Source organism: Prosopis cineraria, unplaced genomic scaffold (genome assembly GCF_029017545.1).
Source record: "Prosopis cineraria cultivar Desert tree isolate PC_DT_omini unplaced genomic scaffold, ASM2901754v1 PC187, whole genome shotgun sequence".
In the NCBI taxonomy this organism is placed as follows: Eukaryota; Viridiplantae; Streptophyta; class Magnoliopsida; order Fabales; family Fabaceae; genus Prosopis; species Prosopis cineraria.
This window is the reverse complement of record NW_026555514.1, coordinates 1-12213: the sequence shown is the minus strand read 5'-3', so window position 1 is coordinate 12213 and position 12213 is coordinate 1. Positions and strand designations below refer to the sequence as shown.

Below are 12213 nucleotides of genomic sequence, written 5' to 3'. Positions count from 1 at the left end.
GTGGACTCATTGCTGAAATGCTTGCAGCTCCGGACCCAAACAAGAGACCTTTGTTCAGTGCCCCTGAAATAGTTCAGTTCTACAAAGATGAAGGAGCCAATATTTCCCCGCCAAATACATCATACGGATGATCAATACTCATTATTTCTTTGCTTATATATGCAAAATCATGATCCATATTTTTCATTCTTCCACAGGACTAACATTGAAATTTTATTTATGTAGCGCAAATCTAATGAAGCCCAAGTACAGTAACGCTTACTTGCGTAATGTTACACGAGAGATTTTGAACCAAACAAGACTGAGTGATAGTTTGACGAATGTTGTTATCACAGCTTTTGACATGAAGCAACTTTCGCCTGCGCTATTCTCAACTTACAAGGTACAAAGTATTTATTCTTAAACCTAAAATGGCAATTTTAGGACTATTTTGTGCATTTTTCACCCTTAAACATTTAAAATCATGGCCTCTCCATTATTGATTTTTGCTCTTAATTATAGGACTATTTCATGCATTTTCACCCTTCAAAATTTAAAATCACGGTCTCTCCATTATTAATTTTGACAATTAATTGATTAAAAAATTATAAAAAATAACCTCAAAACTATAGAAAAAGACCAAAAGAACCATAGAAAATTTGGGTCCTTTTCTGTGGTTCCTTTGCTTTCTTTTCTGTAAAATTTGAAGCCCTTTTCTATAATTTTTTAATCAATTAACAGTCAAAATTAACAACTTGAAAGAAATTGCCATGATTTTAAATGTTTAGGAGTGAAATTGAACCACAAACAAATTTATAATTCTAGATGTCTCTAGCCTATAATTTAGAGGTTAAATTATCAATATGTCCTTATTCTCAATTTTGGTGCTGTTCCTATGCATTCTTTTTTATTTCATCAAAGTTTTGGTGTTATTTGTTAAAAAAAGATTGTATAAGTTTTTGTCAGCTTCTAAACTCTGAGTTTCTTAATTTTTCTAAGTGTTAATCTAGCCTTGTGAGACTATGATTAACTGTATAATTTATCAAATGTAATATGCTATTGAGCTGCTCATCATGCACAACTATATTTATGCAGCTGGAAGAAGTGCCCCAATTGAATGCCTTGCTTTTCGATATAGCCATAGCGACTTCAGCAGCACCGACATATCTCCCGCCGTATCTCTTTGACAACGCCGGCAAAGAGTTCAATATGATTGACGGTGGCGTAGCTGCAATTAATCCGGTAGTGAAAACAATAAATGTTTCTTCTTGGTAAATAAAAGGTTTAAATGATTTGAATCATGAGGACTCAATTAAATAAGGATAGATTCTTGTAGTTGTAAAAGTGTTTGCAAATTATCACTGAGAAAGTAATCAATATTCATAATTTCGCATCGAATGATTAAGGAATTAATCATAACTATATAAACGTGTGGTAAGTCTTTCCAAATTACTCCCTCCGATCCATCCCAATTTATAAGAAACTTTAGAGGTGATTTGATGTTCTAAAATATAAAACATTTGATAAAAATAAAATCTTATTAATTATATACTTGTTCCAACATTACCCTTCCCTCCTCATTATATCTTCTCTCTCTATTTAATATTTCACAAGCAAGATTATATTAAATGAAGAGTATTTTTGAAAATTTATGTATTTGTTTTAAAAAAAAAGATTGTGAAATGTATTTAATAACTCTATTGATTTGCGTAATATTTTTCCAAAAAATGTGACACGGGAAATAGCTTGTAAGTGACAAGTCTTAGCATGTGATTAATGCAAAACTATAATAGTCCTTACCTTTGTTGGCCTAATCCCAAAATTTAAACATAAAATTGTTTGCTCTTAGGGTGTGGTTGCTTTGAGTGAGGTGGCGACACAGAAGCTGAAAAATCCAAAGCTATTCCCAATGATGAAGAACCCAAATGATGACACGAAAATCTTATTGCTTTCATTGGGCTGTGGAGAATCAGCTGTGAGAAATGAGTACAGTGCTGAAGATGCAGATTCCTGGGGTGCTTTGAAATATATGATCAATTTCAAGACTTCTTCAAGTCCCATAACTGAGTTTATGTTTGATGGAAATATGGACATGTCGGAGTATCATCTTGCTTCTCTTTTCCAAGGCCTTAATGCTGAGGACAACTATCTTCGAGTTCAGGTATTTGTAAATGAAATCCTATACGTACTCTCTTACCAATTAATTAATTAGTTTGTGATGATAATGATGATGATGAGTGATAATTTCACAAATCTGAATGATAATTCATTAACACCAGAGATGGCTCAAATGGATAACTCTACAGCAGAGAATTTGCAGAATCTGGAAAACTTTGGAGAGAATATATTAAAGAATGTGACTAAGAGGTGGAACGTCAACACTTTTAAGCTGGAGGAAGTTCCGGACAAGGTTACATGTGAAGTGAATCTCAAAAGGTATACGCACACCGTAGATATCCCTGCAACTACATATAAATGTTGGAAGTGATTCAGTGTCCCAACAAATATACAATATAGCAAAAATAAGATTCCATTAAGTCTACTTATATAATATTCTTCTTCCCTCAACATTATTTTCTCTCCCTTTAATCATTTAATGTTATATTAAATAAATGACATTTTTGAAATTTTGTATTTTTATTTTAAAGAATAGGATTGTAAAGTATATTTAATAAACTTTATTGGTATGTACACTTTTATCTAATTTGTCTTATAAATTGGGATGAAGGGAGTAATATCCTCCTTATCACCTACTCTCTACAGTTTTATTTATTAGTCACTTCTAGCATTTTACCAAAACCAAGAAAAATTTTAAACTTCATTAACTCTATCTAAAAATTCAACAAGTTTTTAATTTTAACCTATTAAACATATCTACTTTATAATAAAATACTTTGGTATTGAATAAACTTTCCTACATTTAATAGGGGCAAAATGATAAAGATAAATATAATAATCATTGAGGTGCTTTATAAATAAAATTAAAACAAACATTCTCTATTTGCTCTATAAATAGGATCAGGGAAGTACTCCCCTGATCCTATTTATAAGATAGAGAGAAAATTAATTTTAATTTTATTTATAAAGTACTTTATTATTTTTCATGTTCATCTTTATATGTTTATCCTTATTAGGAGTACAGGTGAAAGTCATCAAATTTTAAGACAATATTAATGAGTTTTAAATTTTTTTTTTTAGTTTCGATAAGAAGTGCCATAATTTGTTAGCTCCTCCAGTTCCAGTCCCAAATTCCGGGCAATAAAGATAACGTTGGATAATTGAATCGTAGGTTTAATTCTTTTTTTTTATTTAATTACTTAGCTATTATGACATGTGAACTAGTAGGGTGGCACAGATTCTGTGCGAAGAGAGAAAGACGCGTTTGGAAAGAATGGCAGAGCCGAAGATTCGTTCAGTCGTTTAATTTGCAGTGTCCAACTCCAAGTAAATCGCCTTTGAAGAATCCAGTTAGGCTCTCTAAGTACTTTTCATAGCTTTGGTCCCTTCAAATTTCGATAGTATGCCCTAGAAAAGGTAATTAATGTAGTGAGGTTAGATCCATTTTTTTTTTTGGTCAGAATAAGGGCGAAGCCTTGCTCGAAATAATACATGGTTGAATAAAAAGGTTCCCTTTTGGGGGCTTAGCTCATCACCACTTAATATGCATGCATCTTTCAAGTTTTCAAGAACAAAATAGATTCCCTTGAACTTTAAATTATATATACATGCATGAAATATTTTAAAGTAATATTTAAATGAAAAAATAAAAAATAATAATGATATCAACTCAAGAAATAATATAATATGTCTCATTTGGTGGATGAATGTTGTATTCTGCAACTGCATGGGACGTTATAAGTAATATAAAGTAAGTAGAGTATCATTCTCAAGGAGATTCATATTGAAAAAATATGGTTAAACAAAAGATATTGTGAATTCAATTAAGTTGAGCAAATATAAAACATAATTAGTGTTTAAAATATAAATTAAATGTCTGAAAAAGTATGAAAAGATAGAAAAAAAATTGATTCAAGACTTTTTGAAAGTAATTAGGCCTAAGATTATTTATCTCCCTTTATATTTCAAGAATACTTAATCAACCCCTAATATATTTTGCTCTTAATGAAGAATTATACTAGTCAATGATACTTTACCCACAAGTGCTCTCTCAAGTCTCCAAGTTGGCTTTTAGTTTAATTAATCCCATAATCTCTTAATTATTTAATTAAACTCCAATTTTTCTTACAAATTCTATGTGACTATGTGAGACTAATGAATGTATCTCTACCTCATTAACAAAACATTATTCAACTTGCAAACTTCAAGTTCTCAAATAATTTTACTTAAGTTCTATACTCACTTAGCTCTCTCAAGTATCAATCAAGTGAAGCCAACAATCTAATTGATAGACAGTTAACTAGAAGCATTAAGTATAGAGTAAAATAAACATAATTGCATGATTAATCACAAATACAAAGGGGAATGGCTATTTAATAAATCCATGCAAATGGTTTAAAATAATTCTGGAATCAAGTGTTTAGCTACAAACGTTAATAAAACCCATGACAAAATATAAATATATCAGCATAAACATTGAACAAAAGAAAAGGACAGAGGATGGAGGAGAAGAACCAAGATATGAAGCCAAATCTTTTTTAATTTCAAATCCAAGCTCAATCTCTACCAAAATCCATTGCCTAGTACACCCAAAGCTCCCAAATGTTCTCAAGAAGTCTAGAATGTTGGCCAAAGTCGAGAATGGATCATACATACTCAAAAACTCTAATTTTATCAGCTAGATAAAATACTTCATTTTGCTGTCACATTAGAAGTCGAAAACAAAGTCGTGATTTTGGTTACAACTTTGTTTTATTTTGTACACTTCTCCCAATTAACATGATTAATAATGTTTTCACTTAATTTTTTCATCTTAAAAACTTCCAAAAGCATCATTAAGGGTATAGAAATGCGCATCCAAACACACTTTAAACCAAAATATCAATAATATATGATAGAACGAAGCACAAACGCCAATCTCGTCTTGGATTTTCTACTTCGTACTCTTCCCTTGATTCCTTTCCACATCCTCTCGCTCCTCTTTTTTCTTCTTTCCTTCTTTTTGAAGTCCGCACGACACAGCATTTCCACGTAAAATTACGTACTTCCTCACTACAAATTCTACCAATCTTCAGATTCCTTCAGGGCCTCCTTCGTAAATGAATTAAACTGTTTGGCTTTAATTCTCAATTCTTGAATAACGTCGTTTAATTATATTCTTAATTTCTTTTATTTCCTCATATTTCAGAAAGAGTAGTCCCTAATCTATGCTATTGGTCTCTAGGATTATCAAACCTTGTCCTATTCCCTTTATTTATAAGTCACTCTTAACATGTTTCATTAAAATTAAAAAAAAATTTAAATTTTATCAACTTTATTTTAAAATTTAATAAGTACAATAATTTTGGATTAGCGCTATATAGCCCTGTAACAAAGTCAAAAAGCAAGCCTAAACCGAAAACATCATACAAGCCCAACGACAGTGTATGGCCCAATTAACTATAAATCCCGTGGCCCAACATTCCCTTCATTTGTACGACCAGTGAGGTTGTTCTGCGCTTATTCTGTGTAGTTCTGTTGGTGATAAAAGTTCGAGTCATGTGAAGTCTATCGCTATAGCTTCACACTTAATGGTCCCTTTCTAGCGGTAACAGTGTGTCTTCTTATTCCGTTTCAGTGTTTTATGTCAGAATAATGTTGTAGCCTTGCTGAAAATAATGCATGACTTAATAAACATCAAAATGTTGTGTTGTTCACCACTTTTTTTTTTTTTTTTCCGCATGTTATTTATATGTAACTTTAACAACTTGTGAGCAGCGTGACTCCTTAAATTCTTACATTTTTAAATTACGCAATAGTACTAATTAATGCTCCATAAAATTACCCCGCGACTTTCCTTAACAACTCAGCTTTACTAGGATTACTTTTTATTAGGGAAAATTATGAATAAGTGTAGGTTTTATAGAGTAGACTTATTTGCAAATAAATTCTAATAAAATTCAAAAACTACAACCATGTCCGAGTGTAATTTAAAAGTAGGGTGTAAAGACAATAATATTCTTATTAAAAGTACATTACATTAATCAAGTAATTCACAACTATTTCATTATCAGTAATTTACAACTATTATTTTAATTTTTTATAATTGTAATTTCATATATATATATATATATATATCCAATAGTTAAACTAATTATGCATTATAAGTTTAATACTAATTTATAACTATCACTTTAACTTTTTACAACTATAAATTTACATGTCTAATAATTAAATTGATCATATGATACTAACAAAGTTTAACATTAAACTCATCACTATTAATTTACAACTATCGCTTTAATATTTTACAATTGTAACTTTACATATTAATAATTAGATATATGTTACTAATAAAAGTTTAATACTAATTGTTTATCATTATATCTAGCCTATTTGGATATCCTCCCACAATCGATTAAATGTACTAAAATTATGGCTTTGGTAAAAAATAACCAAACAGCTCTATTTTTATATAATCGATTATTTTATATTAAGCAGGAAGGAAGAGCTTGAGTAATCGATTACATTTGTAAGTGTAATTATTGTCAGTCAAAATTTTTAATCTATCAAGTAAGACCGTGGTCAACATGTGATTGCCTCGGTTGATCACTTCCATTTATCTTTCACAAAAAAGTGAAGGCTCATTGCCACGATCAATGTCTCATCTCTGCTGCTACCTCATCTCCCCTGATCTACAACCTCCACCTCTGACTTTTCTTCTTCGTGGTCCTCTTTGTTACAATACAATATAGCATTAAATTTCTCTTATAAAAGACTTTTCTATTTTAAATATAATTTTCATAATTAATCACATATGTGTTAAATATTATACAAATATTAACTGGATCACTATAATACATATTTCATTTGTTAAATAGAACTTAACAAATTTAATAAATATATAGTTATGTTAATATTTATATCTTAAAAGACAATATCTTTTATAGTAATTCGTACATCTAAAATAGATTCTGACTAAATCACCCAAAAGTTTTTAATTCTCTAAAAATCAATTTTAGAAAAACAATATCTAAGTATGTTTATGTTATAACATAATTAATTATAATTATACTTAATTATATTAATCAATTTTTTCATAATTAATTATACTCAATTGAAATCCAAACAGGCAAATTATCATAAACTTAAAAATATGACTTTAACTTTTTTTAATTATAACTTCACATATTTAATAAGTAAAGGTAGTATATGTTTTTGCACTCTATTTTCAAATTATACATAAGTGTCAAGAAATCTGACTGTAATTTTAAATTTTGTGGGACTTGTTTCCAAGTACAATTGGTGCACTAGTAGATAGCAACACAAATAACAAAATATTCTTTCATCGACCAGAACTAAAGCATACACTCACCCAAACCCAAAAAAAAAAAAAAGAAAAAAAAAACAAAGCATGCACGTAAATTAGAGTTGGGAATACAAGCCATGCCACAAGTTGGTGGGTGTGGGTTGGAAAGGCTGGCTTTCTAACTAATCTGAAGCGGATACAGCCTGCCCCTAACCGAGTTTCTATTTGCACAATCTCTACCAAAAAAAAAAAATGCATCTATAATATTTCAGGAAGATGGGAACGACGGTTGGCAGGCGATGATCTGGAAATCGGCGGTGCTCTGAATTCAACAGGATCTGACGTGGATGATACTCTAATAGACATCGAGTTATCCAACGAGCACCACAAGTTGTAAAAAGAGATCAGAAATCGAATTACAGAAGGCAAGAAAGCAGCGAACAGGACAAAGCGAAACTTGACACAATGAGGAGGCGAGGTAGCAAAAATGGCGGAACCATCAGTGACAGCTATGGAGAGAGTAGCAGCACGGATCTCAAACTTGAAAGGAAACATGTGGGTCGGTGACAAAATGACTAAGATTGAATTAGAGAAAGCGAAAGTGTTGGACAGCAGAAACACGTAATATGGGATGTTCCGAGACGAATATATTGCTGAGCCTGCTTTGTAATCCTCTGGCGGACCTCCAGCTTGAAATTTTCTACACCGGTAATCAAAGTGAGAACTGCGAGAAGGGCTTTTTGAGAAACACACTTCGTCAAGGTTTTATGAGAAGACTAAATGCTTTCTTTTGTTTTCAAAAACTGTTTTTTATTTTTAAAATTAAAAAAATTGAATTTCATTTGATTCAAGTGGTTGAGGGAGTTGAATTAACTTACCTTGGATCTTAAACTTAAGTCTTAGGATATAAGTCGTATTAAATAATTATGTCAAAAGCAGTCCCAAGGTATCCATGAGGCCTCTATTCCTAATAACGATCTCATATAGTAAGGGTTTGACCTAGTTTAGGCGGGAGATGGTAATACCCCAAATTTTCTAGAATAGCTAGTGATATAATAAAAACAAATAAAAAAAATTAAAAGATATCATTTATGTGAGTTTTTCATTTTAAGTTTTTTTAAATTATTCTATTTTTATTTTTAAAAACAAAAACAATTCTAAAAACTGTACTATAATACATTATTTAAAGATTAAAGAAGAAGAACAAAATCAATCAACCCTAAATACTTTCTGAACCTGCTTTGTGTTGATCAGTGTTATTGGGTCCATCTTCTTGCCAAAAACCACCAGGAGGATTGACTCCAGCTTGAAATGTCGCTGCAGCAATCAAAGTGAAAATTGTGAGAAGGATGGTTCGAGTATCTTGGGCTGTGTCCGTGTCTTTGTTAAACTGAAAATATTTGAAGCAATTCGTCCTTCTTCCCTCTTGTGTAGAAGCCATTTTGCGCAAAACTGACGCTATTGCTGGCCTTGTATATATACACGCACAATTCGAATTTTACAACGTTGACTTCGATGAAGATCATTTACGTCACTTTTTTTAATAATGAGCGGAGAAAAATATCTAGTTGTGATCATTATGGACACCATATCAGTTTGAAGGAACAAATAAGTTAATGGTTACTTGATAATTAATAATTATCATTTCATATCTTACTCCCTCTATTTTCAAATATAAAAGAAACTACCATTTGTTTTTTTTAATTTACAAATTAAAAGTACAAATTTTTTAAAAAAACATTTGTCACATTTTTCTGAAATTGTCTCTCATAAAATCAATATTTATTTTCACTTGACAAATTTATTTTATCAATTGCAGGGATAATTTAATCTAAATTTTTCAATTTTAAAAATAATTATTTTATTTAACCAACTTTTTCAAACCGTATGAATTGATTATTTTCTCCTCTATTTGAAAACTAGAGGAAGTATCTCTTTTTATTGCCTACAGGAGTCTTTCAATTAGAAACAATCTTGTTTAAAATAGGAGTTATGGTTAGATATTAAATGTAGATATTTCTCTCGGTGAGGCTTTGAACTATATTTTGTCATGTTATGAGAAACTATCCCTTTCTATTAGACTTAGCTCCCGTTAATTTTTCTATCATATATGATGATGTGTGGAAGAGATTTTTTTTAATAAAAAGATTTTTTTCCAACCAGTAATATTTTATAATTTATTTAACTTGTTTTTTGTTTGTATTTCTTTTTCTTAGCATATTGCAGTATCCAGTTTTCATTTTTTAAAAAAAAACCTAGAGGGAGGTAGGTCAAAACTCAAAGCGTGTAAGTTGATCTCTAATTCAAGTATTTATAGAATCGACAAGTGAGTCGACATTTATCAATATTGAGAACCAAAAAGACAACAATTTTGTGTGCAAATGGTATTTTTATTTAATTTATTTGGATTGGATAAAGGCAAGAGGGCTTTTCTCTTGATAGTGATACTTGAATATAATTTCCTAGTTTTGACCTGTCTCCAAACTCGTGTACAACTTGCCTGTGGTTAAAAAAACCAAAATGAAAAACAAATAAAAAACAAAACAAAACTCTTGACGCTTTCTGGTGGCTTGAAAAACTAACAAAGAAAGAAAGAACCAACCCATACCAACAAAGATTGATTTAGTTAGTAATGATTTGGATCATGACTCACATAATTGTAGGTTTAAATCTCACCTTCAATTTGAGGACAATGTTGATGAATAATATGTAAATATATTTGTAAGCAATATAGATTTCTTTACCCACGTTACACTAATGATAAGGAGACCACCAAAGAGTAAATGAGGCTTATATGAACCAGAGGCTCAGTAAAGGTAGAAAGGAGTGCTACTTTTTCATATTTCTCAATCTGTAAGTACATATATTTGAATTTGTTCGTAATGATATTGAATATTTGCTTAAGTAACTTTTTTTTTTGCAGTACACACTAACAATTGATAGTGTTTTCGATGAAAAGCAATTCTATAATCTTTTTATGCTCTTTGCATCGTAAACTCAATCTGACAATGAAAAAATCTTGCGAGCAATGTGTCTAAGGAGTTTTATAATACATTTTTCTCTGTGATTAAGTTATTAACTATGTCATGTTGATGATAGGGCTATGAGAATTGCCCAGCAAGTTTGGTTGGGCAAGGCCTCAAGTGATATCAAGGATCCTACATAATTATGATGATAGAGCTTTCTTTCAACATAATTATGACAATGTTGTGTTATTTCACAGAGCTGTTGGCAACCTCCTACTAATTCGTGTGGGTTTTATGTGTTGAGACATGCATATAATATCATCACAACTAGCTTGACTGAGTTCATTGAGGAGGTAAATCTAATTTTATGTGTTATTTATTTTTTTCTTCAAATTTCTAGTTTAATTCCCTTATCCCTAATCTTTTTATATGTTCAATGATCCATCTCCATTTTAGATTTAGAGATCCATCAAATTAGGCAACATTAGGGACTCTTCATGTTAGATCTTCATAATAATAATCCTTTGGAAGAGTGAGTTGTGTAGCTGTAGGAAACATTGACATTTATAGTTGTGTGTAGGATTACTTACTTGACAATTTATGTTTTATATGTTTAAAATTGTACATAATTTTAAATTCATTTGTTTTGAATAATATATGATTGTCTGGCTGATTTGATAAGTGCAGGTTTTAAATTATAGCTTATTATAACTAGGGCAAAGAAAACGAGAGTAATTTTTTTTCTAATTGAACTATCTACACCAGTTGTGGCCATAACCAGTGTAGATATCTTACTCAACTACGCTAGTTCTGATTTTAACCGGTGTAGATAACAATATATCTACATATTATGTTATCTACACTGGTTCTACAAGAAAATTAGTGTAGATATTTCTTATTTGCATCGGTTAAAGCCAGAACTTGTGTAGATGTGTAAGACATCTGCACTGGTTATGGCTACAACTTGTGCAGATATCATATTTTTTTAAAAAATTAAGTACATAATTTTCCTTATTTACACGGGGTTTGGAACCGGTGTAGATTATCCAATAACTATATCTGCCTTATCTACACTAGTCTTATCTACACTGGTTGTAAAATTGGTGTAAATAACCTATTCTAACTGGTGTAGATTTGCCTATCTGTACTAGTGTCTTTGAGTCTAAAGACATATCTAGGTCTTGGTGAGCATTGGGACTCAACTCACCTACACAATTTTTCATAAAAAGGGAAGAATTACATATAAGTCTCATACAAGAAAATAATCACTACAGGTCCATTAACAATAATGGCCTTAGTTCAATTATTAATGGACCTTAACATGGCCTTAATTTAATTATTAATGAACCTTGGAGTGATTAATTTTCTTAAACTTCAACATAATTCTTAAAAAAAAAAAGAAAAGGAAAGGAAAGAACTGGTAGCATCTAATTAATCTCAGTAAAACTTCCTATTGATGATCTTGTGGGAGGTAATGGCATGGACCTAGGTAACTGTCGTCGTTGCTTTTGGTTTAAATATTTGAATTAAGAATCCAAGATTGCTATCAGCATCACTATGCATGTGAAAAATAAAATTTAGTAGGTCTGTTTCTATTTATAATTTATAAATATAATATGACTCACTCCAAAAAATCTTCATAATATATGAATAGTTGCTTAATTAATAAATTTGCGTATGAAATAAAATTTATGATAGTTTGCACTCTTCATAAGACATAAATAATGAAGTTTATAATAGAAAATTTGTCTAATACATGGAGAAACATCTATATATAATAAAAAAAATCATAGCATGATCCCTACTACTTATAAATAAAAAAACACCATGGATCATTCATAAAATTATGTGTAGTTTATGTAA

General features: G+C 30.4%; 2 protein-coding genes across 2 annotated transcripts; one reads left to right on the top strand and one right to left on the bottom strand.

The window, feature by feature from the left end:
- The first annotated feature begins 235 nt into the window (after positions 1-235).
- On the top strand, positions 236-3525 carry LOC129295786 (patatin-like protein 4). The gene is made up of 5 exons (XM_054934352.1): positions 236-382; positions 1075-1221; positions 1829-2140; positions 2259-2415; positions 3325-3525. Exons 1-4 carry the CDS (start codon positions 236-238, stop codon positions 2328-2330), a joined length of 678 nt encoding a protein of 225 aa, XP_054790327.1. The 3' UTR covers positions 2331-2415; positions 3325-3525.
- A 4117-nt stretch (positions 3526-7642) lies between these two features.
- On the bottom strand, positions 7643-8825 carry LOC129295784 (uncharacterized). Its single transcript, XM_054934351.1, has 2 exons — positions 8612-8825; positions 7643-8136 (listed from the first exon to the last, which is right to left on the bottom strand). Exons 1-2 carry the CDS (start codon positions 8823-8825, stop codon positions 7643-7645), a joined length of 708 nt encoding a protein of 235 aa, XP_054790326.1.
- Between the last annotated feature and the right edge of the window lie 3388 nt (positions 8826-12213).